The following is a 27,456-nucleotide window of genomic DNA, read 5'->3' as shown; positions in this document are numbered from 1 at the left end:
TGACTCCTTGTTGTTCTCCTAATTTGTCTTTTCAGATTTCAAAATACTAGATGAAGATTTACCCAACTCGACAGTCGTCAACTCATGGCACATTACTTTTTTTTTACTTTTAATTTACTGACAATGAGCTATAATATCTTGGCCTGACATTTGAAGGGTTTACCTCATTTTTAGGGAATAGAATCAAAACGTATCACATATAACAAATATTAATTTCCTGTTTTGTAATGGGAACATTTCTCACCATTTAAAGAGTTATGACGTTGGTGCTGTTGATTGCTGAGGCTCTTATTGACAACCATGACAAATCTGAGAGAGCGTTTGAGAGACCAAAAGTAATTTATTTAACTAAACCAACTGAAGTCCAAGCAAAACAAATGTTCACTGAAGCATGGGATGAGATTGTCAGTGGTGCCAGTGATGGAGAGCGTGCATGGATGTTGTAGAACAGGAAGAAAAAAACAAACAAATGAGAATCACAGATGAATTAGTGGTGTCGTCAGACCGAAGAGAGTCGATGTGGAAAAAATTAAAAACAGTCTCTCATATTGATTTGATGAATCTGTTTACATTGCTTAATGTGGGTTATGAGGCAGAGAAGAAATGTCTTCACATCCAGGGAAGTTTTATATTCTGTGGAATGTTGATTCTATCGTTTAAGAATAGAATGTGTTATATTAAAGGGGAGAATCAGGAGGTTTTGATCCACCCCTACTTTCTTGGAAGGAGTGGGAGTTATACTTAGTAATTACATATTTAATTTGTGTAACCCTTGTTTTTAGAAGGTCTGTGGTGTGTTTTGAACTTTAAAGGACAGAGACTACTGTAAGGATTGTTGGATTGGAGGAGGTCAGTGAGGTTTGATGGTCTTTGTGTGTTCACAGGAATGCTTCAGTTGTTTGACTGGTTGTTTTCCAGTATGTGCGCCATGTGGTCACATAAAAAGAATGTTTGCGGAAGTTGTGATTCGCCCTGTCAACATCGTGATCTTAGAGTTCTTTAGATATCAGGAAGTTGGCCCCTGATCTGTCTACAGTCTGATAGAGTTGCAGCAGAATACTGTACGGTTATTGAGATTGATGTGCGGTTGATAGCTTGACTGGCATCTTCACATTGGCCAAATAATCTTTCATTGTATCTCTTTCACTATGGAAAATGTGTCCCCGGCAACTATTCATAACTTTTAACGAAGCTAGAGTTTCTGGGGAATTATAGTCTTACTGTATTTATGTAATATTGAAATGGAAAATACAATAATAATCCAATATTTTTTTCACAACACAACACTAGTTACCACACCTCTTCAGAACCCAATTCATTGTGCGGACAGGTGGACGGTGGTCAGAATCGAGTCCGATATGAATCTTATGTTCAACTTAAAGCAACGTGTTGCTACTGCCACAAAAAAAATGATCACAAGCCTTTTTTTATCTAATGAATGCTGAAATGCTAGGAATAAGAGAGAAAATATTGGTAAATTGTCAGCTTGTGTGTTCTATTTTCTTTTCTGCTGGTTTGTTCTTAACGCTCAACGCATCAACATTCTACAGTCTTGTTTGTACCTTGGTTTTGGCCTGGGAAAGTCTTGGTCTTGACTTGGTCTGTCCCGGTCTTAGCCTTGTCTTGGTCTCGACGGTCTTGGTCGTATCTTGGTCTTTGCCTTGAAAGGTCTTGGTCTTGAGTTGGTTCTGAAACTCTAGTATCTTGGTCTTGGCCTAGAAAATTCTTGGCACTCTATGGTCTTGGTAGTGTCTCAGTTGTGTCTGTCTTGACTTCAAGTCTATTAGGAACAGATAAAGCTCTTTAATACTCTAGAGATCACAAGAAACACAAATGCAGCATTCTAAAACTCTCAAAGACAAAGAAACCTCCAAAAAAGTCCTACTTCCTAAAGATGCAGAGCAATAATGAGAAAGATTAAAACAAAATAGTTGCAGAAAAACAGTTACAAGTAGAGTCAAGATCAGGAGGGAAGCCACTTCCAAATAAGCTCCAGTAATCAATAAAAACAATGTTTGAAAACAGGATGTACTTTTAAAACAAAAGTTCAGAAGAAGTGAGTTATGAAGCAGGCGCTGGGGGATGGATACTTATGGTCCACAGCATTTTTATCAATAGTTATAAGCACTTTCAATCAATAAAAGTCTTAAGTGAAGCTGTTGTTTCAGTCAAATCAAATTCTAGATTAAAAAAAACGATTATCTCCATCGAGTCCCCGGCATCTGAAAAGCAATGGTTTGTTTAATATTATCTTACGTCTCCCCTTCACCCCCAGTGACATGTTTGTGTTGGAGAGCGTCTGGGAATAGATGGGGTCAAGGCTGCGCAACCTTGGAGAAACAAATATTCATGATCAATAGATGCTTTATTCCGAGCATCTAAATGACGCTAAACTCCGTCGCTTCCCTGGCCCCTTTCTGCCGGACGGAGCAGAAACCCGGGCGGGAGATTTATGCAGACCGGCTAAAGGGACATTTTAAAAGACTGCGTAGTATCAGTGCTTTGAAATGTCATGTAATCACGGGTTAGAGGAGAGCGCTGGGCATGCAGAGCTAAGTGATGCTACAGATAATGAATTGCCTCTGGAATATAATACATGGCGAGTGTGATTCTTTGTTGCGAGCTCGTACACCAACCCAGACACAATTAAAGTTATTTATCTCTCTCCTTTTTTAACTCCATCAATTATATTGTGATACACTTAATGTCCATATGAGGATGATGCATGATTGCTCTAATTATTTCTTATTCACTATGCTTTCTAAAGCATATCAATTTTCTTAATACCATGTAATTAAAACACGTCAGCGTGCTACAAGTTGCTGGCTGTATTAATGACTATGAAAATTATTTTAATTAAATAGCCAATTATAGAAAAACCCTAACCATGCGAATTGACATTTAAATGAATTCAATTTAAATTGCTTCTCAACATTGTTTTATCAAAGCTTTATGGGGTGAATAAATTATTACATCAAACAATATAGTGTGTCATTGATCATGCACAAGTCTGGTCGCGTATCCTACCATTTTCTTTCTTGACGCCATACATCATATCGGGTGATTACTTTTTGACATAGTCATTTGTTTTACACAATCTCATCCAGATGTACTGTACTTTGGAAAAGTGCTCTTGGAAGGCTCCGGAAAACTTTGATCGCTGACGATGCGTCTTTTAATTTTTTTTTTGTGGTTCTTCTTCAGTTATAGGGTCATGCTTTGATTTGTGCCCTTTCACTTTGCATTGATATAAACGGATAATCTAAGATAATATGTCATTCTTAATCACGGTTAATATTACACTATCTTTCATGGTGCACATGAAATCTTCGTTACGACCCAATAAGAGAGAAAATGTTTTCCACTTGTCACTTTGTTGTGTAAAAATCTGACAAATCTTTTTAACAATATATACATTTTAAATTATTTTTTGATTTGCTGAATTTAGATTCTTATGTTAACAATGGCGCAGTGGTTAGCGCGATTGCCTCACAGTGACTTGTGAACTTTCTTTGAACGTTCTCCCCGTGTTGCGTGGTTTTACTCCTTGCACTCCGGTTTCCTCCTACTGTCCAAAAACATACACAGGTTGATCAGGAACTCGGGGAAATTGTTCGTAGGTATGAGTGTTTTTGTGAATGGTTGCCCTGTGACAGACTGATGTCCTGTCCAGGGTGTCCCCTGCCTCTCGCCTAATGAAACTGGGATAGGACCCCGCGCGACCCCCAAAAGGAACAAGTGGCACAGAAAATCAAATCTTCAGAATAATCAGATTAAAAAATATGTTAAACTAAGATAGTTAATATATAGTCATTCCAGTTACAATTAACCTTAATGTTACTCTAGAACAAAAACTACATTTTTCTGGTTAAGCTTAAGCTAAACTGACCCGGTAAACTACAACTAAAGACTAAATGGGTTAAATTGTGAAGTAGCTTGTCTGCTTGGGGCCTCGGCTCATTCAAGGGTTTAAATGATGCATTATCTGTAATGTCATTTAAATAAACGGTCTCTTTGTATTAGCCAATATAATTTGAATATCATTTTCTTAAATGTATCTGGATTTGGGTCGCAGCGGCTTAAGTAGAGGGGCCCAAACTTTCCGCACCCCAGCAACATTTTTTATTTATTCTAATTGTATAACAATTTAAAGGGTATGAACTTATAAACAATAAAATAAACTGTTTAATTATAAATGAATATTTTAGGTGGATATTATATTGTTAAAGTTTTTTTTTAAGAAATATACAAATGGATTGAGATATTTGTAAATAATTAAATAAACAAAATGTTTGTCGATTGTTTTAAATCATGGATTAACATACAGTACTACTGTTTTTTAATCTATTTTATAAAAACAACACTGAAACATGGATTTTGTAACTAAAAAAACCTGAAACAAAATAATTCAGGTTGATTTTTATAAAAACAATTTGACACTTGTTTTCTACTCGTACGCATAAAAAGGACTGAAGACAGAACACGTTTCTTACTCTTACCCAATTAAAAAAAACCAACTGTTTTTTTTTTGTCACACATTCTTTAAAGAAAATTACGAATCTTGACCTCCTGTGTTGTTTTTTCAACCCACACAAAGCCCTCCCAGTTATTCTACAGGCGTTTTATCTACAGTATCATAACATCCTGTGCTGGCTTATACCTATTAGCAGCCCCGCGTGTTCCTCCTGTATAATGTTAATGAAGTCATTTTTCAGACATTACAAGCACAATGATTTGCAGTTAACCCATGCAAACAGGAAAAATGGTGGCAAACTGTTGTGACATTCATTGTGTATAATGAAATCTTAATATGGTGCATATTTAAGTGAAAGGTTACCGACATAAAGGGCAAATGGATTGCCTGACAATGAATTTTAAACAGCTATTGATTTTACACTACGAGCTACCTCTTTTCCTGAATGATAATTTTGTAAAGACAAAGTGCTTATCTTTCAGCTGGCCGATACCGCAGGACAACAGGAAGACGCTGAAAATACAGATAATTGAGCTGCGGACGCATTTGTTTTACTTAACGAAAAATGGTTTATAGATACGGATCAACACATTATTTGTAGAGATTTAACGAACGCGTGAACATTAAGAGGTTAGATGATGATTCTAAATCGTGTCTTCTGGTTCAGAAGATTGTAAGCCTGAGCAGAATCTTCCAGAAACAGGAAAAATGTGAAGTAAAATGAAGGAATTTGATGTGTTTTTGACTTTATACACAGAGATAAGGACACAGACTTAAGCCTCTCAGAATTAAAGGCAGACTCGTGTTGGTGAATACAAAGTTTTGCTGCTCGTGTTCATGAATTTTCTGTTTATTTACTTGTTATATATCGGACAGTGACTTTATTTTTGTCAAAGGACCGTAAAGAAATGACACATTCTTCCTCCTAAAGCCAAGAGAATGATTTAAATGTGTTTTCTAATGAACATTGAAACCTTATAAACAATTGATATCTTCAATATAATATTTTCCTTTATCGACTAATGGTTAAATGTTAGACTCTGGCACAGGAAGGTTATGAATCTTCTTATTAAATTGGAGTTTAAGCAGTTTATTGCAGCTCAGCAGTTATTTCCAAACGACAGTAACATTATTTGTCTACTCACGGATAATTCATTGGACATAAAGATTTAACTGATCAGTTCTAAGACGTTTCTTATCTTATTTAATTATATATATAAACTATGGCTGCACCAACTATGGCTTATTCAGTGCCAAAAAGTATTGTTAAATATCAAAACTGTTACTTATTTTAAATGCCAACCTTTGCTCTTATTCTTAAACATAAACATTCTTATATACTTGATACTATGAAGCTTTAATTTATCATTTTTATTTAGTTCTATTATTGGCTGATCTGTTGTTACAAACCCTAAACCTTTTGTTATGGATATAATGGGGACCCTGTTTATTTTAAAGTACGTCACAAACAGCCGATATAATGAATCAAATCCTTGCAGGAGCCAATATCTCAAGCCTGACATTTCCGACACAATTTGATGATTTATTTTGCCGGTTTGGTAGATTAAAAAAACATTAAAAAAAAAAATAAACCGTAATATAAAGTGATGCAAATTGTATTAAGTAGTTTAACTAGTTGATCATTTAATTTTTGACCACTAATACCTCAGATTCAAAATGAAATCCACCAAACCCTGAGTTAAAGAAAAAATGTGTAATTATGAGGATTGTTTTCGGGCCAGACTTCTACAGGATGTACTGACCTGCTTCACGTAAAGTAAAAATATATGAATAGAAAAGCGTTTGTTTCAGGTCATATATGAATAATAATAAGAATGTCTTAAGCTAAGTTATCTCTACGTGTAAGATTTGGGGTAAAACAAGCTGTAAAAAGTTTGGGTAAACTCAACATTTTTAACCAAAGAAATCACCTTCTGATATTAGTCAAATAATATAATATTTAGTCAAATTAAATTCAAATATATTTTATATAGTTCAAGTAAAACCAGTTCAATAAGAAATCTAGTTCAACTCTGAATTTGAAAGTCATTAAATCTAAAAAGCACAAAGAAAACTATTCAATTTATTGTGAAAATACCTTGAATTATTCTTAATATTTGAATAATTATAGGCTAATAATTTAAAATAATGTCACATCAGTGGGGTTTTTAAAAGCTTCAGGGTTCAAAAATCGTATTAGCTTTGATAAGTAAGATAATAAATCCATCAGATAAATACAATGGTCATCGTTTCAGGTCAGATATGTAGAAAAAGCATGTCCTTAGAATGGCTTTACCTAGTTAATAAAAAAAATAAAAAAATCCCATGACTAAAACTCAACCTTGTAATCTTAATATGACTATATTTTCTTGAGCAAAGCTGACTCTATGTGGATGATTTCCCAGGTTATCCATGTCTAAACAATGTAAATATGTTAAACATGGCTTGTCCTTTAACTTAAAAAAATAAAAGCCTAAAAAAATTAAAGATTTTCCAGCTATCTAGATGGAGGGTTGTTTCAGGTTATGTTTGTCTAAACAATGTTTTAAGAATCTTAAATATGGCTTTTAATATATTTATTTTTAAATTCCAAGACAACATTTTTTCCTTTGACCCATAAAATCGATGTGGAGGAATTGGGTTGTTGTTTCAGGTTATGTTTGTCTAAACAATATAAATATTAAACTAACTAATATTAAACTCGTCCTTTAACTTGATAAATAATAATAAAATCAAAATAAAAAGATTTTCCAGCCATAAGCCTCTATGTGGAGTATTCCGGGTGTTTTTTCTGGTTATGTTTGTCTAAACAATGTTTTAAGAATATGGCTTTTACTATATTTATTTTTTAATTCCAAGACAACATTTTTTTCCTTTTAACCCCAAGAATCCTTGTGGAGGATTTAGGTTGTTGTTTCAGCTTATGTATGTCTAAACAATGTACTTTCTCTTTTGTACTTTGTTTTTTGATCAAGGCAAAGACGGTTTTTTTTTTCAACCCCAACATCTATGTGGAGGATTTCGGAACTCAAAGAATATGAATATCTTAAAAAACGCTTGTACTTTATCCAAGACAAAAAAGTTACGTGGAAGATGTCAGGTGAAACAAGCAGGAATGTCCCTGTTAAAAGTGAAGTCATGATGGGAAAAAAAAACCCGCAAAGGTTTAAAAGGATAAATTCAAGATGTATTTATTTCTGATCTAAAATGCAATATTTCCCTTCCAGGTGAATGAAAGCGAAGATGAAGATCCAAGAGCCACACCGAGAGGTCTGCTCAGTCCCCTGGCTCCTCCCTCTCTGCACCGTGTGACAACAACAACTCATCCACAGCGCGGAGCTGCACTTTTCAGCTCATTTTCCTCCTGTCATTCCTCCTCCTATCTTTGATCATTGTCCTGGCGCTCGACCCCCCCTGACAAAAGCCCCCTCACTCATTCCTTCCTCGGCTGCTCTTTTTTTTTCTACTTCTTCTTCCCCCCAAACTTATCCGAGGGAAGCGAAACTCCACTTTGGATTTCTTTTCATTTGGGGGTGTTTTTTGCGGGCAGTTTTTTTTTCCGGACTTTGAACTCCTCGCTTCTCCAGCCTCCAGTAGGTGACCATGGCCGTGCCGGCTGCGCTGATCCCTCCGAACCCTCTGGCCCCCCAGATCTCCACCCCGACCACCACCTCCCCGCCGTCCGCAACTTCTTCCTCGCCGTCTCCATCCCTGGCGCCGCCGTGCGCGCCGACCCTCTTCAGGTCGGAGCTGCTCGGCACCGGCAGCCCGGGGGTCCCGGGCGCGGCGGCGGGGTCGCTGCCGCCCGGCAAGCCCGTCTACTCGACCCCGTCCCCCGTGGAGAACATCCCGCAGAACAACGAGTGCAAGATGGTGGAGCTCCGCGGCGCCAAGGTGGCGTCGTTCACCGTGGACGGCTGCGAGCTCATCTGCCTCCCGCAAGCCTTCGACCTGTTCCTGAAGCACCTGGTCGGGGGGCTGCACACCGTCTACACCAAGCTGAAGCGGCTGGAGATCACGCCGGTGGTCTGCAACGTGGAGCAGGTCCGCATCCTGCGGGGTCTCGGCGCCATCCAGCCCGGCGTCAACCGCTGCAAACTCATCTCCAGGAAGGACTTCGAGACGCTTTACAACGACTGCACCAACGCCAGGTTAGTGGAGACCTCCGTGCGTAAAAGGCGCAAGAGACCCCCACCATCACCACCAGTTTACCATCATAATCCAACGCTATCAAAGTTTAATATCAGGAATCCGAGTTCACAAAGTTTAGGGAAAGTTAAATCAAGTGTGAAAAAAGTCGAAAAAATGAGTTTAAACGATATAATATTTAGTAAAGTTAAATTAAAATCTTTTGATATGACAGAAATACTAGTTTAATATTAAACATAACTCTGAAGTTGCAAATAAAATGAGTTAAAAGGAAATGTAGCATAAGAAAAAATGAAACATATACATGACAAAAACGCATTTATTATGATGCTGAATATACCTTTAAATATTCTTACAATAATTAAAAGGCTAATCCATTTATATTGATGTCACATCAGAGGAATTTTCCAAATGCTTTGAGGGTTTAACCCTGTCTTGACATAACTTTGACACGATTGTTTCAATTAAATGTAATTGAAAATAAGATGTAGCTGGTAATTAAGTAAGTCATTTGTTTCCCAAAATGTTGTATTGATTTGAACTTGTTAAAACAAATATAGTGTTGTTCATGTCCTGGATATGTAGTAAAACAGAAGAAAAAACTTTCAAAGTAATTTGGAAAGTCACAATTTGGGCCAGTTTAAAACTATTATTGTTTATTATTATTGTGCAATGTTTAATAACTATTTAGTTGACAAGCATTCTTGCATTTAATAAATTATAAATTCATATGCATCAAGATAATACATTAAACATTCAAATCAAATTTTCTGTGAACTAATAAGTATATTATTAATAAATGTGTTTGTTTCTTTTTTTTTTAAATAACCTAAATGTGTCACATTAGTTCAATAAATTACAGCATTAACTTATTCTCAGGCAAAATTGTTATTAAAGGTTGAGCTCAGAACAAAAGCTGTGTCACAAGCTTGTAACTCATTCCATGTGATGATGTTCGTCCTCTATTTCTGTCACTTTAATTATGAATATTGGACGGAAAAGTATTTAATACATAAAAATTATTCCCTTTGCCGATAACAAGTGTCATTTTTTTCCCCCGGTCATTACTTGTCGCGAGTGTAGTAATATAAACAGCTCCTCTGCCAAATAAAACATTTCTCTCCCGCGGATTTTAAAGTGATTAAAGTGGAGATCGATATTTGATTAAAAGCCATTTTCACTGTCCCTCCCGTGGCTGGCTGGTGGGCTGTGATGTATCGCTCTCACTCTCCCAGAATGGGACAAGTCTGCTCAAATTTACCATCTTACCTGTCAGGGTGATTGATTCCGTATTGATCGGCTGCTCAGAAATGAGGAGGAAATGCAAATATGATGGAAGGAATCAGATCAGTGGCGGGAGGGAGGGATGGGGTTGATGCACACTTTGGGATCTTTTTGAGGGGTTCAGGGGGGGGGGATTGAAAGTGTAAATCACAAAGATGTTTAGAAATGTTGCATCTTTTGAGATTTCCATTAGCAATGATCCATTTATACAGCGCCACCCACGTGTCTGTAGATGTATATAAAGGCAGTGATCCAGTCTGGCTTCAGGTGACAAACTATGTGGTTGAACTCTTGGGGTTGTCAATTGGGTGGTGGTGGTGGTGGTGGTGGGGGGGTGGCCGGCGATGGGGTTAAAGGATAATGCAGTGCCTCGCGTCGCTTTAATGACGCTAAAGTGCTGGGCTATTACGGGCACACGGACAGGACTGTAATTGTCTCTGAAAGCAGCCAGGTTCTCCCAATGCCGGGCCTGAAATCAATCACTCAGACCCGGTCTGCCCCATTTGGAGAATTACATCACGGCACGGCGAGGAAGCATCAGCCGGATAAAAGGCTTCTGTTACTTAGAAAGAGTTGATTTTATTTGCAGGGATGTGCCGCTCAATTGCTGCTGACAAAATGATCAGGCCGAGCAACCGGCAGGTGAAAACCAGGTCCTCTTTTGACTCGTGCTCGGATAAATAAGTATCAGAGCTCGGGTTACACAACAACAACCCCGGACCTGGCTTTCATGTCGCCCTGTAACCACAATGTCGCTGCTCTTTTTTCTCTTTTTTATCACGGTGACAGAGGGGCAACAATGAGGAGAATAATACTCCGTACAATGGCTCGTACTATTTCACATGATGTTTCTTTCCCTCCCACGGTCTATTGTGTTAAAACGACTCTCATTCTGCACACAGTGTGAATGTGAATAGCATCACAGAACTCGGCTGCGTCCTGCTGCTTCAGTTTGATGTGGAAACAAACAAATCCCTCTTTTATAAGTCCATTGAAAATATTCCAAAACCCAGGAATACGACTGTTTTCATTCAACAATTTGCTTTACAAATGACTTTTTAATTGACAAAAAGTAATATTTGTTTGACAACTTTGAAGCTCCTAATAGCAGGTCTTGTATGTTGGATATTTATCAATCAACTTTAATAGTTCATAACTTCATTTTTGACAAGAATTCTTCTTACTTTTAAGACAATTATCTGCTTTATTGTCAACAGTTTTCACATGTTTATGCAAAACAGCAATAGAAAAATATTTTCTTAACTTTAAACAATTTAATTTAAATGCGTTTGTGTATTTATTATTTGGAAAATCTTAAATGCTGGTCAAAAAGTTGATACCATGAAAATATATATTTTAAATGTGTTGGATGAAGTTTATCTTAAAGAGCTCACCCAGAGATGCAAATTAGTGTAAATTAAACTTATGTATAACACAAAAATTCTTCTCACAAATGTTTCAAACCAACATACACAAAGTCATTTTAAATTAATTTATGTTTCTGTGTTCACATCATTTGCCTATACATACCTCACTAACAAGTTATGTCGTGCCGCAACATTCAGATTATAGTTGAAAAACAAGGCAATAAACAAGTTTGTAAGTTATTTTTCTTAAACTTTTCTTTTTACGTCACTTAAGAAAATGGTTTAAAAAGAGGTTAAACTGGTGATTCTTCTATTTTGTTTCATTTATATAATATAAAAATACATTAAATATAATAATTTCCATCTCATTTAAAAAATAATATTATCATAATAAATAAATCAATTCAGTTATTTCACAGTGGAGAAGAAACATCTGCGAGAAATCAACATTAAAATGAATAAATACAATTAACTTCTATATTAACCTTAAATGTTCTTGAACAAATCTCACTGTCGATCACTTGACCTGACGATGACCTGGAGTTGATCATTTCTCTTAAGCTAACTTGCTAACGTCGCGAGAAGCATTTCAATGTCTACCTTGTAAACTCGAGGACAGGGGGCCAAATCCAGCCCGCCAACTCCATTCACGTGTCCCACGAGACTCGCATACATGTCATTTGGTTTAAAAAAAAAAAAAAAAGTGCTATTCTAGAGGTCGATGGAAAATATGAAATTTAAACAATGAATCTGGATAGTTTGAAAAAAAGTGAAAGGTGTATTCATATGAAAGGAAATTCAAAGGAGGGCCAGGTGTTGCGTATGACTTTTTCTGATAGATTTAGAATATTTATTATTTTTGTGAACCAACAATTTAAGCGTAGCCATTAGCGACATCGACCGAAAAGCAAGATGACTTCTTTTTTTTTGCAATCATCTGTAATTCCTTTGAAGTTTGTTTATTTTTCAAGATGATATAATAAACATTATACATGGGGATCAAATTTTTTGTAAAGTAATTAGTATATTATTAATAAATGTGTGTTTAAAAAAAACAACAACAACCATATATATAAATGTTAATGTGTCACATTAGATCAATAAATTGCAACATTAACTTTTAAACATTTAAATGTCAACAATGAATATGAAAGGACATTAAAAAATAAGATCAAAGGAGGGCCAGGTAAAAAGTTTTTTAAACCACATCTTGGGCTCAGTTTCATATTTTGTCCCGTGGTATGATTGAGTTTTTCTGCTAGAACTACAATATTTATTACATTTGTGAAGCAACAATTTAAGCGTAGCCATTAGCGACCTGGACCGAAAAGCAAAAAGACTCTTTGCAATCATCTGTATTTCCTTTGAAGTTTGTATTTTTTTTAATTTTTTTTTGTTATTTCCTGGGCGCTGCCTTGCTCACGGGTGACACTATGGGATATACCTGAGAGTCAGAAATAAAAGTCCTGCTCTTGCTGGTCCTGGTCCAGTCGTCTCTGCTCCCACCTGAGCGGCCCACCAGCCCCTCTGTTCCAGCTACTTGTTTTCCTTTTCATTTTCCCTGCGGTGGGATGGAAAGGGTTCTTATTGCTGCGTGACACTTGAACTCTCTAAAAGGTTATTATAACAGAGAGAGAGGGGGGGGTGTAGGGTGTGTGTGGTGGGGGGGGTTGACGCCGAGATATCGCATATCTCTCATTGGGGTCTGCTTTGTAGAGGAAGGCAACACGACGCTGGGGCGCAGAAATGCAGCAGTTAATTGACAATCATTGTCTACCCCTGAAGGTTAACCGCACGCCCCAGACAACGTCCCACCACTGGGAGAGCGGGGTGGCGTTTCTTTCACTTACATGCCCTTCTTAAATAGATTTTCCTCGACTCCTTTCAGTCAAGCGGATCTCTTTTTTTTTTTTCTGCGAGTGTCAGAAGCGAAACGACTTCTCCCTCCTCCCGCCGGTGACAGCCGAAGAGCACCTCACCTTTTTTTTCTACCACCGTTCCTATTTCCCGACGAGTGTTTATGCCTAAACACACATATTTGCAAATGACGGTAATTGTTTTGTTTAGCGCTCAGTGTGAGCTGCCACTGAGGGGTGCCAGCTTGTCTCTCCCCTCTCCTCCGTCGAGCTCTCCTATAATATATTTGTTTTCTACAAGGCACGGGATGTGTTTACAGGTACTCAGGGGAGATTTCTGGATTCCATTCAAATCATTCCCAGTCAGAGTGGGTGCTAAGATACCCCGTCACCCGGCAACCACATCCAAGAGGGAGCCGGCGCGATAATAACTTCAAAAACAGAGTGACAGATGCCTGATTAGAGCGAGGGAGAGAGAGAGAGCGGTCCAAGAAAAAAAGTGACTGAGATAATAGTATGGAATCCACTGGTACTTTCTTGAAAGTCAAATTGGAATCTGGGCGTTTATTGAGTGAGAGAAAAAACAAATTAACCATCTTTGTTTTTCTACACTTCTAATCCTTCAGTGGGGCTCTGTTAAATTTGATTAGGAGCGGTACATGTGCTCAAGTCGACTGTGCAGCTGGCAGATGGTGGCAAGGTGTTTTTTTTTTTTTTGTTTTTTTCCCCCCTCTTCTCTCTGCAAATAGTCTCCTTGAATAGAACAGTGGCTTTTCATTGAGTTGGAACAAGTGCAGATTTTGAGAAAGTTTTTTTTTTTCTTTCCTAGAATTAGCCATTGTGACCGTCAATCTTCTCGGACTTGTTAGAGAGGCTTTTGGTTGACACTCATTTGTGTTTCCATTTACATGACGAAGAGCTCTGCTTGTTGTTTATCCGCTCAGTCGTCAAAAACTCCTGTTTTCGCCCCCAATTTACGAGCAAAATTGAGAATTAAACCAAGACGCCGCTCGCCGTTTTTTTCTCTTTTAATAGCTTCTTTTGCATTTGGTATTTTAAAAAGCTTCTGTAATCTATTTTAAATGAAAATAAATCTGTGATAAAAGTGCACTTAAATCTACATCACAAACCTGCTTTACAAACACAAAATAACTTTAATTTTGTCCTTTTAAATCTTTTACACGAAATATGGTACTTTTCATTCTCATCCACTCATGTTTTTAATCAGGATCAATATCAAAATGCAACATAAAAAAACTATTATCTTCCCTCATGTAACAGATTCGACTCGTACAGTAGTTTCCGTTTTATTAAAACTAACTTTGACAGTGAATTATTCTTTAAGTGTCACTAAAACGACAAATGCATGAGATCTGAGAGTTCATCTTATCTTATCTTAAGAATAAGAAAAAAAGGGTTTTTCAGTCAATTTTAATTTCTGTCATTCAAATCAACAATCCAACACATTTTATTCATATTTTTATTTTGTTTAAAGTTTTGAATCACAGGTTAAATGTGTAAATAGTTGGTTTATTTGCTTTTATTTTCTTAATCTAGATATTTAATTTTTTTTCTGACCTTGATACACCTTTTATAATGAAAATTTGTTTTAATCAGGTGAACAAATCATTTACTCTTTAACGCTATTTACAATTATGTTTTAAATCAGATTATGTATTAATTAAAAAAACTTTATGTACATTTTTGATAAATACCTGATCTTTTAACCGTCAAAAGGTTAAATTGAGGTTGAATATTTAGTTAATTTACTTCTTTCTTTCTCTTTTAGTAAAAGGTGTATTTGTCAGAGAACAGATGAACAAAATATTTTCTCTTTAACTCTAATAAAAAACATTTTTAACTACTTAGATGTATTATCTTTTAAATTAGGTTATTAAAAAACATCATTTTTTACATATATTTTATAGAAATGCATCTTAAAATCCTGTTTCAAATGTGTCACCTGCCATGCCATCATGTAGCACATTAAGTTAAAGGTGTAGAGTAATTTTTAACCAATTTAACTATTCATTTATTTTCTAATATTTTTTTAAAATCTATGTAAAGATACCCTTTTAAAAAGTGTATTTGTGAGGAAAAAAATATTTTTTTTTTTTTTTTAATCAGATGGACACAAATGTTTATCTTAAACTCATTTATTCTTTTTTTTTTTTTTCAATTTTAAGTCCGGTTATTTATTAATGAGTTAATTCTCAACATACCTTTTAGGCTGAAATGCTGTTTCGAATGTGTCTGCCTTCATGTAGCACGTGAAGCTAAATTTGTTGACACTAATTCGTACCTGATGTTTTAAGCGATCGCCTGACAGGCCCTGCAATGGATTTTTTTTTTTTTTTTTTGGACCACTCTTGATTCCCTCTTCCTTCCTCCTCCTTCATTTGGCTCCAGATAGCTTGTCTTTATTCACCGCCGCCGTCACTTTAACGGGCGCGTTTAGCGAAACACGGGTGGAAGTCGCCGAACGCTCCGGCCGGCGACGTTAAACACTACTGACAGAAGTTAGAGGTAGCAGATGAGATTTCCTGATTGGACGAAGGATTCCGCCGGCCCTTTGCCTGGCACTGTCTAATATAGTCTCGTGGAGAAATTGATTTCCTCTGAAATTAATTATTTTTTCATATCGCCCAAAGCTGGTTTTTAAAAACCAGCTCTGGATTCTGATTCCCCTCTTTTTTTTTTTTTTTTTTGAGAAAAAAAAAAGAATTATTGCCTAATCATATTAATACTTTTGCCCCAAGGATGAAAAGATAATTGTACAAATGCATTTGGAAATATGTATCACTGAGTATTTATGATTAAATTATGCAAATAGCCCGACTTCCATCCTTCGTGGGCCCAGATTGTCTAATTAGGATTGATATGGAGAATAGATGTTGGGGAGTCTGAATACAAGCATGTCCAAAGAGCAGAAAATTGAAAATGACAAGGCTGGAATCCTTAAAAAGTGTGTAGTCTTTTTTTCTTCTTCTTCCCCTTCGTCTCCCTGCTTGTCTAATTCGGCGTGGCTGTATCAGGAGTTAATTTTCTCCGGCTTCATTTCTCGTCTGAGCTGACAGGAAAAGGAATCCATCAGGGAACCGATCTCAGATGGGATTCCACAAATTTCCTCCACTTGTTTTTTTTTCTCTTCCCCCTCTCTCTTCATTTTGGCGCAGGCTATCGGGGATGAATCTTCTCCTGCGTAAACATGCAGATGTTATTCCTCAAGAGTCTGTGTTTCTGGAGCTCACCAGTTGATACAAACGCCGTCTCCTTAATAACGCCAGTGTATGCGGGGAAGGAATGTCATGCAACAAGAAGCTCTTTGTTCTCTGCTTTTATGAGGGTGCAATCTTGACTCTCGTTTGGTCTTGAAATCATAAAAGAAACACAAAACTTGTGTCTCTCGAAGATACAAAATGATCACTAATTAGTTTTTACGTCCTCCAAATATTGTTCAGGTTCACTTCTAGTTCACAGCCCAAAAAAACAAAATGAAAAATGAATTGGTCATAGTTTATCTTTGGTACCCCAAGTTAAAGTTTAATTAATATTATTGTTTAATGTAGATATTTTGACCATCATTTTCACCCTGAAAAATGAGCATTTTTTAAAGTTTTTTTTAATTTATTATATTCATTTATCAGTGTACACACAACTTCTTAAAGCCTCTTGCCTCTTAAAGATCCAAAATAATCAGTAATTAAATCTAATTTTTACCATTTTTAAATATATTTTTATGTCTTTTTTAGTAATGGGCTAAAGGCTGAAGCTTCATGAAACAGTGTCATGTTGTTTAGAGGTCAGTAGGTGGCGCCATCAGTTTAAAAATGAAGTGATGTTTCATTAGAACGGTTGTTCACCCGGGGTGAATCAGAAGTTGGGTCGAGTCTAACACCACATAAAGCGAGACACCATTATAGGTAGTGAAGAAACTTCATGAAGCAGTATCATGTTGTTTAGAGGTCAGTAGGTGGCGCCATCAGTTTAAAAATGATGTGATGTTTCATTAGAACAGTAAAAAAAAAGGAAAATAATGAAGAGACTGCCATCTAGTGGACTGGAAAACAATGACACGTCTTCATGAAGCTTCATCAGACCACAAGGAACATCTATCTCCATGTAAAGCACAATTCATCTTTAGCCAAACTCATTGGTCGATTATTGATTATTAAACTCTTATCTTAAGGTGTCCCAGAATGCATTTGCGAGACTACAAATAAATCTATTAAGATTAAACATTTATTTTTATATGTTCGTTTCCAAATATTTATCCCTCGGAGTAACCAGCTAACTTATTCTAAAAAACAAAACAAGGACTTTAATTGGAATTGAATTAAATAACATGTTTTTTGTCTCATTAAAACAAATGAAAATCGTTTTTAATTGAATAAATAAACTCCTGGATTGTAATAGTTTATTTTGGGGTTGGGGGTTACACTTTAAAATAAGAACAAAAAAAGGATACATTATAATAAAGTGTTTGACAATCGTAAGTGAAGAACTTATCACTTTTTTCTTCCTACGACTCCGATGGTCTCCCAGTTAGTGTCGTTTCCATGCGAGCGGCAGCCGCTGACAGTGAGCAGGGATTGAGCTGTAGAGGAAATGACATCTCTCTCCTCCGTCTCCTCTCATGTTTGCGGCTTCGGCGAAGACACAGCCTCAGTACCTCCAACAGTATCTATAAAAAGGACTGATTGTTATCTAATCTTTACCTGGCGCACGCTGGAAAAGCCCCGAAGCTAATGACACTTGAAACTAGCAGAACGTTCCACGCTGCTTCAAAGCATCAGTCAATACCTTTTGATGATAAACCAAGAAAATGGCCCCAAAGGTTTTCTGCTTTTTTTTTCACGGGAACTGAGACACCAGTAGCTTTAAACCGGTTCAGTGTTGGACACCAGCGTCGTTCTGTGTGTGTGTGTGAAATGAAATCAATGAGTCAAATAGATGAGTAAATGAAATCAGTGTTTTTCCAGTGACTTATGTCTTTTTTTTTTTTTTTAAACCTTTAGTTAATCAGTCCTTGGAGTGGAAAAGTTGGAGAAACATTGACTGGAAGGTCGTGGTCAGAGCAGCCGGGGTCAACTCTCTGTTCCACTTCTGTCTTTCAAATCCCCGGGTTGAATTAAAGCACTGTCATAAAGGTTAATTTCAAGCAAAATTAATTAATAAACTAATTCAATTAAATCAGATTGACTTGTGGCTATCATGGACTTATTCTATTTTTAGCCTGTTAATGTGTTTGGATGGACACCTGTCCTGGACTGAGCAGTTCTGAAATACTCATACATTTCAATGTATTAAAAACATATAAAATTAAACAATATTAAGAGTTATTTCAATATTTAGAATGAATATGTTAACATAATTATGACAATATTGTGCAAAAATGATCTCTTAAACATGAGTTGAACAGTAAAACGTTACAGTAGAAAAAGTAAAGGAGTAAATAAACAGTAAAAAATACTATATTAATTATTTCTATGCAGCCTGGAATAATCAAAATTAAATCCAAAACTTGATTTAAGTAAAGAAGTAGTTCACTTCGAAATACATGTTGATTATTAAGTCAAGATAAAACGAGTAAATCGTCTTTTTTCACATGTTTTGGAAACTAATGTTTTACTTTAAATGTATTTTATAGTTTTAAATATGAATATGAAACATGCTTTACATTTTTAATAATATAATTTTTAAAGCTGTCTTTAAAACACTCATACAGTATAATATTTAACCAAGGGTAGATGCATAAATACATTTGAAATATAAGAATGTTTGAAAAATATTATAATGCACACAAAGGTATATTAAAATGTTAAACTTTAAAATGAAAAAATATTTAACAAAAAATAAAATTAACATTTAAATTTTACCCCTTTTTTTGCTCGCCCCCCCCCCCTCCCACAACTTTCAATATATATATATAAATAAAAATAGCCTACTAAAACAAATGGGAGATGAAATGCTTTCAAAAATGTTTTTATACATACAAAATGGTCAATAAATAAACGCAATTAAAAGGCCAAATATATGGAGATGAAAAAAAATGCATAATTCAAAAAATTGTATTTGTATGTAAAGAAAATGCACTTGTAAAATGGCATAAGGTAAATGCATTTTACCTTAAAAGATTAAAAATAATATGTTCGTATCAATACACAATAATACATATAATAAAAAGAAATGCTAGACACTCGCTTATACCAGCAGTTCAGGTTGTCGTTCCACTGAAAGTCACATTCAAAAAGGGCCCCTGACGGCAGCGTCCACCTGTAGACGTTATGAGCGCAGTATCAATATCACCAGGTCAACACATTTTCATCTTACACTGACACCTCCTTTTGCTCTTCCTCTTCCCACCTCTCGCCTGCGCCGGAGAGAATATCAGCCGCGAGTCTTTATTGGTTGCAGCACTTGGGTTTCTCTCCTTGTAGACTCAAATGTCAGCGTCTCCCTGATGTTTCTTCAAAATCGCCTCTGCCACCACTCGCTGTGGCGCCCCGGCTATTATTACCCTCCTCTTAAAGAGTGACAGTCGGCTGCTCGGAGACGCGACACCAACCCTCTCGTGGATGGAGCTGCAGCGCTGTGTTCCGAGCCGTTGCTGGCAGACACGTGCACAGTCCAGAGCACCGAGCCCGGCAGAGAAGTGCTTCTCTTCCGGTTGACCAGTGATGACAGTTCGGTGGAAAAGACTTTCCAAATCAAAATGTTATCGTAAAGTATACAAAACTATGATTCAAAACTATGTTTAGAAGAGCTGGAGCTTCAAAAATAAAGAGTTGACTCAATGTTTATACCATGACACATTAGGATAACAGTGTTTTTCACTTAAATTAGGAAACAATGATATACGCGGAATTTGATGAGAGAAGCAAATATTTTGATATTTTTCTCATATTGGTGAGTTATATCAAATTCTATTTTGACCCTTTTTTTTTTGTAAAATGAGTACCAAAAAATGTAGGTCATTTTAATCATCCTGCAGCAGTTTTTTTTTAAACTTTTTATTACAGATTTTTAAGCTGAGTTTGACACACCTGAGGTCCTGGAACTCAAACTGGGGAATATTTAGTGTCGCAGTAACTGGTCAGGACAATAATATCCACAAGAAATACATACATTTATCAAAACTGAACCATAATCAAAGGGTTCTATTATATTTTTTATATACAACATATCAATATTGTCAACTGTAGTTAAGTGACAGGTCTACTTAACAACTAAATTGTAGTTTTTCTTTCATCTTATCTATAAAGTCAGCAACACTTTCAGTTAATAAAATCCACGTTGGCTTTTCATTTTAATTGAAAATCATCACAAGTCACCAAATTTGTACAAAAACATTTGCATTAAAGGATAAAACATAATTTCTTGGGTTTGATCTTGAGAACGTTTCACTTTCTTTTTAACTGAAGACATAAGATGAGTGGAAAACCTTTCTGAAGCAAGTGCCGTTGATAAAGATTTGATAAATAAATCAACGATTAAGTCGACTAAAATCTTGTTTAAAATCCGTCGCTGCTTAAGAAGGAAAGATAAAACCAAAGGAAGGTACTGAGAATTATATTTAGCAAACAAATCATTGACTGCATAATTGTGTAACCCGGCAACCGTCAGTGAACGATGTCTGGATTCGTAGAAGCCTGCGCTACAGGAGGTTGAGCAGAATAACAAAACATTAATTTGGACTAATAGAGAAGCTGCTCTACATCTCGTCGAGATGCTTTTATAACCGGAGAACTCTGGATCACTTTCTATCTGCGGATCAACTTTTATTCCTGCTCTCACCCTATGGACTCGATTGCACTTTTATAAGCGACTTTCTGGTTTCTTCCTTTTTTTATGATGGTGTCATATACAGTATATTCCAGTCGTATCATGAAAGTATCACAAAAAACAAGGGATACAAAACCTGCCAGAATGTAACATATCCCACAACTGCCACTAGTTTCATGGCTTCATGAATCTGTATATGTTCTTCTAGTGCATTAATTTATTTGTAGTATTAGAAATTAAATGAAATATTAAATTATACTTGCAAAAATACCACCAAACGGCTAATTTACAAACTTGTGCTTGTATTTTTTATCCAACAATAAAGCCCTATGTTCATGTTAGACATGCATTATAGGAGTAAATCTTTTGTATCTTTTGTACAAATTACATAAATTCCTTAAATTTAATTAAAGTAAAACATTTTTTTTTACATTTTCAAATATATTTTTCTGAAAACTGGATAAACACTGACAATTGCATAAACCTCCTTGTTGGAAAAATACATTCTCCAATCTATCGAAGCTCTTGTGCAGTACTTCCTCCGACACTTCAGGGGGCAGTATCAGCAGTTAAAAAAAGGCTTGTGTTCAAACAAACAACCATATTGCTTAAAAAAATAAGTGATATTGGACTTTTGAAAATTACTATTGCAGGTTTAAAGGTTTGTAGACACAAAAATACATAAAGTACAGCTGTGATACGGTTGAACTGAAAAATACCTTTGATTGTTGTGTATTTAAAAACAAAAAAAAAGCATTAAAAACATGATTCTCCGTGTAGTGAGACTCTTGGCCACATATATAAGGAAACTCACTATCCCTCTTGCTGTGTTTAAGAAAATCAACTAAAGGATTCTTCATTGACTTGTATGGCCTCTAACCGCTTAAGCTCATGCTTAGGATGATTTGGAACAAAATGTTTTTGGGGAAAAAGGTGTTGGTTTTTTAGCCACTAGCCAATTCAATAACTGAAGATTTATAAAAAAAAATCTGATCTGAGTGAGTGATATTCTTCATAAAGTCATTAAACTAGCTCTTTGACGAATGCATGTTATTTCCTAATTCGTTTTCACTGAAGTAAACACAAATCGGAGCAAATCCGTCATTAGATCAGTCTACTGTGTAAATATGATTTGTATTATTAATTAAATCTGTCTCTAAACACAATAATCTGACATGTAGCGTCGCAGATATTCGTCAATCCCTTCCGTGCCCGGGACAAGATTGCAACCACAGACTGCACAGGACATTCTCTATGGAAATAAAAATGTCTACGATAGGAGGAGAAAAAAAAAAGCGTGGCTGAAATGGCCTGTCCACATATATTAACCCTTACAGCCGGAGCGTGTGTGTGCGCTTGTCCCGTGTGTGTATGTGTGAGAAAGGAGAGCCGGAGACCCTCGCACAACTTCACATATGAATGGTCTTGTGTGAAAAGGAGGATGAATTGAGTCAAGCTGACATAGCATGCCAATAAGCTTTGTCTCATTCCCAATGCTGTATTCATTTGTGCCACGGAGAGATTTATTGCATGATTGACAATTATGAGAGGGTGACCTAGTTCTTTGTGATGGAACAAAAATGGTTTTCATCAGTTGCCTTTGCTAGGAAATGTATTGTGTACGTGACATTCTCTGGTGAGGACTCCAGATAGCCGGGTGTACAGGATGACCCCCCCCCCATACCCCACCCTCCCCTCGACATCAGCCCTCCCCCTCAGCTCCTCCGTGTCTCACAACAACTAAAAACTTGTGTTTTTTCTTTCTTTTCCAGTAATGGCTTCATATATTTTACATAGAGTCACATCATCCACGATGTCGTCGGAAAGAAATGAATTTCCTACCCCATTAAGCAATGAGAGCTGTCTAAATGGATCGTATTCCGCTGACATTTTTACGAATTCACTTCCCAACTTCGGACGAATTAATTCCTTTTTGCTCTATCAGCCCCCTAAATTCAACCTCTCCGAGTCGAGAGGTGCTTAATTTGACTTGATTCCTTCATTGGTTTCAGGTTCGTCCCACCTGTCTGTTTGTCTCCCCCCCGAAAAAAAAAACCCCCAGTCGAGCTGAGATTACCACGACGGCGAGGAGGAAGTGGCTCCTCCTCTCGGGACTCCTGCTTGACTGGTCCCACAAATGATACAAGCCAGGGTTTAGTTGAGAGTTAATATCCTGCAAAATTGTCCTGCTCTGCCTCCGCAGAACGTGGATGATTAAATGACACGAGCATATCAAAAACATTTTTCTCAGACTACTGGCTCTTAAGTGCCGCGCTCGTCTCCCAAGGTTATCATTAAAAAGAAAGGAATATTCAGTGGGAAAAGCGAGGCACCTTCCCTGACCGTGGACCGCCTCAGATGTCTCGTGTAATTCTATTTGAGGCTCGGGGAAGATACAGCGGAGGGTTCAGAGGACACGTGTGAACGGGCGAGATTTCCCCCAAGTGACAAAATAAGCGATCCGTTCTATACCCTATCTTTCAAAGGATGCTTTGCTTTTGTTTTAACCTCCGCAGGAAAAGAGATGAAAGCCGGTGTAATAAAGCCAAAAGGTCTTTCTGTAGTTATCAAATGGCCTTTCACTCCTGACCTTTAAGATGCCTCTGTAGGAAGTGGAGACAATGCTAGAAATACGGATCGGATTTCGGAGATCAAACACCTCTTTGTGTAGTTTACTTGCCTGAGAAGAAAGAACAACCTTTCACGAGTCGATCATTTGAACATAGGAAAAATAAAACCTCCGTCGGAGAAGAATAACATTTGCCGAAGAATGAGCTTCCTTGAAGGCCCTCGCGCGGATCAAACGCGAACACGAGAACGGCTTTTATATGCTTATTTTCTTAGCTGTGTCGGGATCTTTGAGCTACATTTTTACTTTGATGATTTTGTCATTGAGATTATGTACTTGATGCAAGTGGTGTTAATACTGGCGATGCTTAAGAGATGAGGGAGGCATTTATGAAAATCTTAAAGGTCTCGCTAACGCAGTGTGTTCATTAAGTCTCTTCAAAGGTTTTGAATTTACAAAACCAACTCGACAATTGTACACACGGGTTTTAAAAGCCAACACATATATTTCTTTATTTCAGCTATACCGTTGTTTGAAGTTGCATCCTTTAATTGAACTGCCAAAAATGGACTACTCTTTATGAGAAGGCATGATGTGTATCACGGTAAATAAACTCAAATCAACGTATTCAACAGAACTACAGAACATTATGAGTACGAAAGGGATCCACCAGGTATCAGATTTGGTCATTATACATCTTGTGCCTTCTCTTAAAAAGTAGCAATTTTTCACCTGACCCTATACCTGAACCTTACCCTGTACCTAGACCTAACCATATACCTATACCTAAACCTTACCCTTACCCTAACCTTTTACCTAAACCTGAACCTTACCCTGTACCTCAACCTTAGCCATACCCACTACCTAGACATAGCCCTAAATGTATACCTATACCTAAACCTTACCCTAACCCTTAACCTAAACCTTAGTCTAACCCTATACCCAAACCTTACCCTGTACCAAGACCTAACCATACACCTATACCTATAAATAAACCTTACCCTAACATTTTACCTAAACATAAACCTTACCCTGTACCTTAACCTTAGCCATACCCACTACCTAGACATAACCCTTACTGTATACCTATACTTTATTGAATATTATTTTGATTGTTTAAGCGCTTTGTGACCCTGGTCTGGAAAAGCATTCTATACATATAAATTACTTACTTACTTTCCTTAACCTTACCCTAACCCTATACCTTAACCTTAGCCTCACCCTGTACCTAGACCTAACCTCCAGATTATTAGACGTTATCACTTAAGTTAAGTCAGGAAGTCATGGAGAAGATGATTGCTGGCAGCAAAACAAGGAACCATACACCAGTATACCATTTTCCCATTATAATTGCAGCAAATTGTTGCAAATCTCACGTAATCAAGTGAGAAATGAAGAAGTCAAGGTGCTGTGTGGCACTTACACTTCCGATCAGGACAGCGAGGGGCATCATGCTGGTTTACTAATGTGGCAAAGTCTTCCCTTGCAAATCAAAACGAGACGTTAGTAGATGTTCAAAAATAATTCCACTTCAATCAACAACGCCAGAGGCATTTTATTAAAAATATAAATATTTTAAGGTAAATTTCCGTTAATATTATTAAGTAATTCACTAGATTTTCTCTGAAAAGCTCAAGTCGGGAAGTTTTGGTACTTCTACTCACGCCTTGCCTCCATGATCAGACCTTCGGATTAGTTGAAGAAATGGGTGGATCAATGAAAACAATATATTTCTGGACAAGAAAGAACTTATATATAGATTATTATATATAGATAGGCCTATCAAAGCAAATAGATGGTTATTATAATTTTGATACATTGAATTTAGACGACTCAAAACAATCTCACACTTTACTTAAAAAAAATCTTAGTAATATTAACATTATCATGATGCATGATGGGATCAGGTTATTTCCAGTGACCGGAATCTACCATGCGATTATAGTCCTGGAACTCTCAGCGTTCCTGTATTTACCAGATGATATCCATAGAGGGGCAGAGGCTGCTGTTCTTATACGTGTTATCGGGAAACACGATGGCACCCAACATTCCTGTCGTTCCCTACATTCTGAAGCGCAGCACTCGGAGCATGAAGTGTCGCTGGTTTTCGGACCCTCAAGGGCTCCCTCTTGTAGTCTCGGCTCAGGGTCCCGGGGCGGTGAAGTCTGTCGACAGTTCTTTGGCACTGTTGTCTCAGCAGGAAGACCTCAGTTGAAGTAACAGTGAGACTGTGGATGAAGGCTGTTACATGGAGTTGATAGAGATTAGACTTCACAAAAGTTATGTTCCTAGAGTGAGAGTTTGATGTAAAGGTCTTTATCTGCTAAACACACGTTGTTGAAATGATGAGTTTACTGAGGGGGAGTGAGAAAAAGCCAAGAAAAAGCCAGTAAAGTGTGATAGAGAGTGGTTTTCGAGTTGGGAAATAATTATTAAACTAGTTGAATGGTAGTAAGACGGACGAATTTGGACTTAGTATCTTTCACATCCGCAGTCGCAGCCATCTGGGAAATTAAATCCTTCTGTTAACCAGGTTTGTCGAGATAACATTTGAGCGGGCTAAATTACGATTGGGCATTAAATTGAGGTTACGACAACACAAAATAGTCAGTCAAGTCAACCATACCTCTTTTATGTGAATAAATGTTAACTGATGAAAGGGTATTTAATAAAAAAGGGAAATATTGGAAAAACACTCAGAGACACTTGTCTCGGAAAAGTATGTTTTAAGCTATTTTTTTAACCATTCTGGAAAATGGTTTTGTAAAATACTTATCTGGGTGTGCACATGACTTCCTCACATCTTGCCTTAAATGCATGTTTTGCACTTCAACATTGGCTTCACTTTTTTGAAACCAGATTCAACCTCCTCCTCCAAAAAATCCCCTGGACAAATGACAAAAAACAAGCTCTAAAGAGCCAGGAGTGAAAATTTGTTAAAGTTTAAAGTGAGCATTTGTCACTCTTAGTGTGATGTAACTTTCTTAAAAGTCTTCTTATGGATATTACATTCCAAAACTCGCAACAATTTTAAAAGATGTAGGTATGAACCCTTGCATTATCTATGGGTTAAGGTGACCCAAAGGCTCGAAAAACAAATGTGTTTGTCGTCTCCCTTCTGTTGTCGCTGGGTCAATATGAATAACCTCCAGGACTGCATATGTATTTATAAGCCAGGGAGATCGTTCACCTTGAACCAGAGACAACACAAGCGATGCCACAAACACATTTGTTTTCAGGCCTTTGGGTCACCTTAACCCTGAAATAACACAAGGGTTAAACAAACATCTATTTTCAAAAAATAGAAGAAAAACAATTAATTATAAGATTACATTTTTTAATAGGTTACGATAGGGTCTTAACATTAAAATCTAAATTCAGGCCTCCTTAATACCATGGTAGTCTTAAAGAGGCACGACTACATAAGTCTGTCTGCTGAATATCGAACATCCAAAGTAGAGAAGTTCACTTAGGAAACCTGACTTGGCTTTCTGTTAACTACCGAGTTGGATCTTCGAACAGCTGAGGTCGGCCAAACCCTGATGTGAGTTTGAGACTGCAGCTAATTGAAAATAATATTACTGTATACTCATATGAAAACATCAAAATGCCAGGCAGCAATTTCATATTGCATCTTCCTTCTTTTTTTTTTTTTTTTTTTGCCAAGCACAGCTAATTGTTTTACAGAGCCCTCCTGTTGGTTCGCCGTTACTCCGATTGCCCCGGGGCTGCTGGGGGTTTGCCTTGACAGATCCTACCAGTGTCGAAACAAATCCTCACAGTTATAACCTTCGTATTAAATGCTTACGTACCGCCGCTCGCGAGCGCCGAACACGCTCTCATAAGTCTCCTTTAGCCGCCGTGATGCCTGGTGTCAGCCGATGTCTGCCGACTGAAAAGGAAACACGGACAGATAGCGTTTGATCCGTGATGGAGATGAGTCCACATCGGGCGCCGGTGATTAATAACGAA

General features: G+C 37.0%; 2 protein-coding genes across 2 annotated transcripts in view; both read left to right on the top strand.

The window, feature by feature from the left end:
* Positions 1-27,456, top strand: part of tbc1d4 (TBC1 domain family, member 4) — a 343,760-nt gene that overhangs the window by 215,026 nt on the left and 101,278 nt on the right. The gene's annotated exons all lie outside the window — the stretch shown is intronic.
* Positions 7,723-27,456, top strand: part of dachd (dachshund d) — a 152,321-nt gene continuing 132,587 nt past the window's right edge. Inside the window, exon 1 of the mRNA XM_087803680.1 lies at positions 7,723-8,625. Within this exon, the coding sequence (XP_087659806.1) occupies positions 8,078-8,625 (548 nt within the window). The 5' untranslated portion in view covers positions 7,723-8,077. The remainder of the gene's footprint in view (positions 8,626-27,456) is intronic.

The sequence above is a fragment of the Callionymus lyra genome, chromosome 12 (assembly GCF_982586985.1).
Source record: "Callionymus lyra chromosome 12, fCalLyr1.hap1.1, whole genome shotgun sequence".
Classification (NCBI taxonomy): Eukaryota; Metazoa; Chordata; class Actinopteri; order Syngnathiformes; family Callionymidae; genus Callionymus; species Callionymus lyra.
This window is presented reverse-complemented; position numbering and strand designations above follow the sequence as displayed.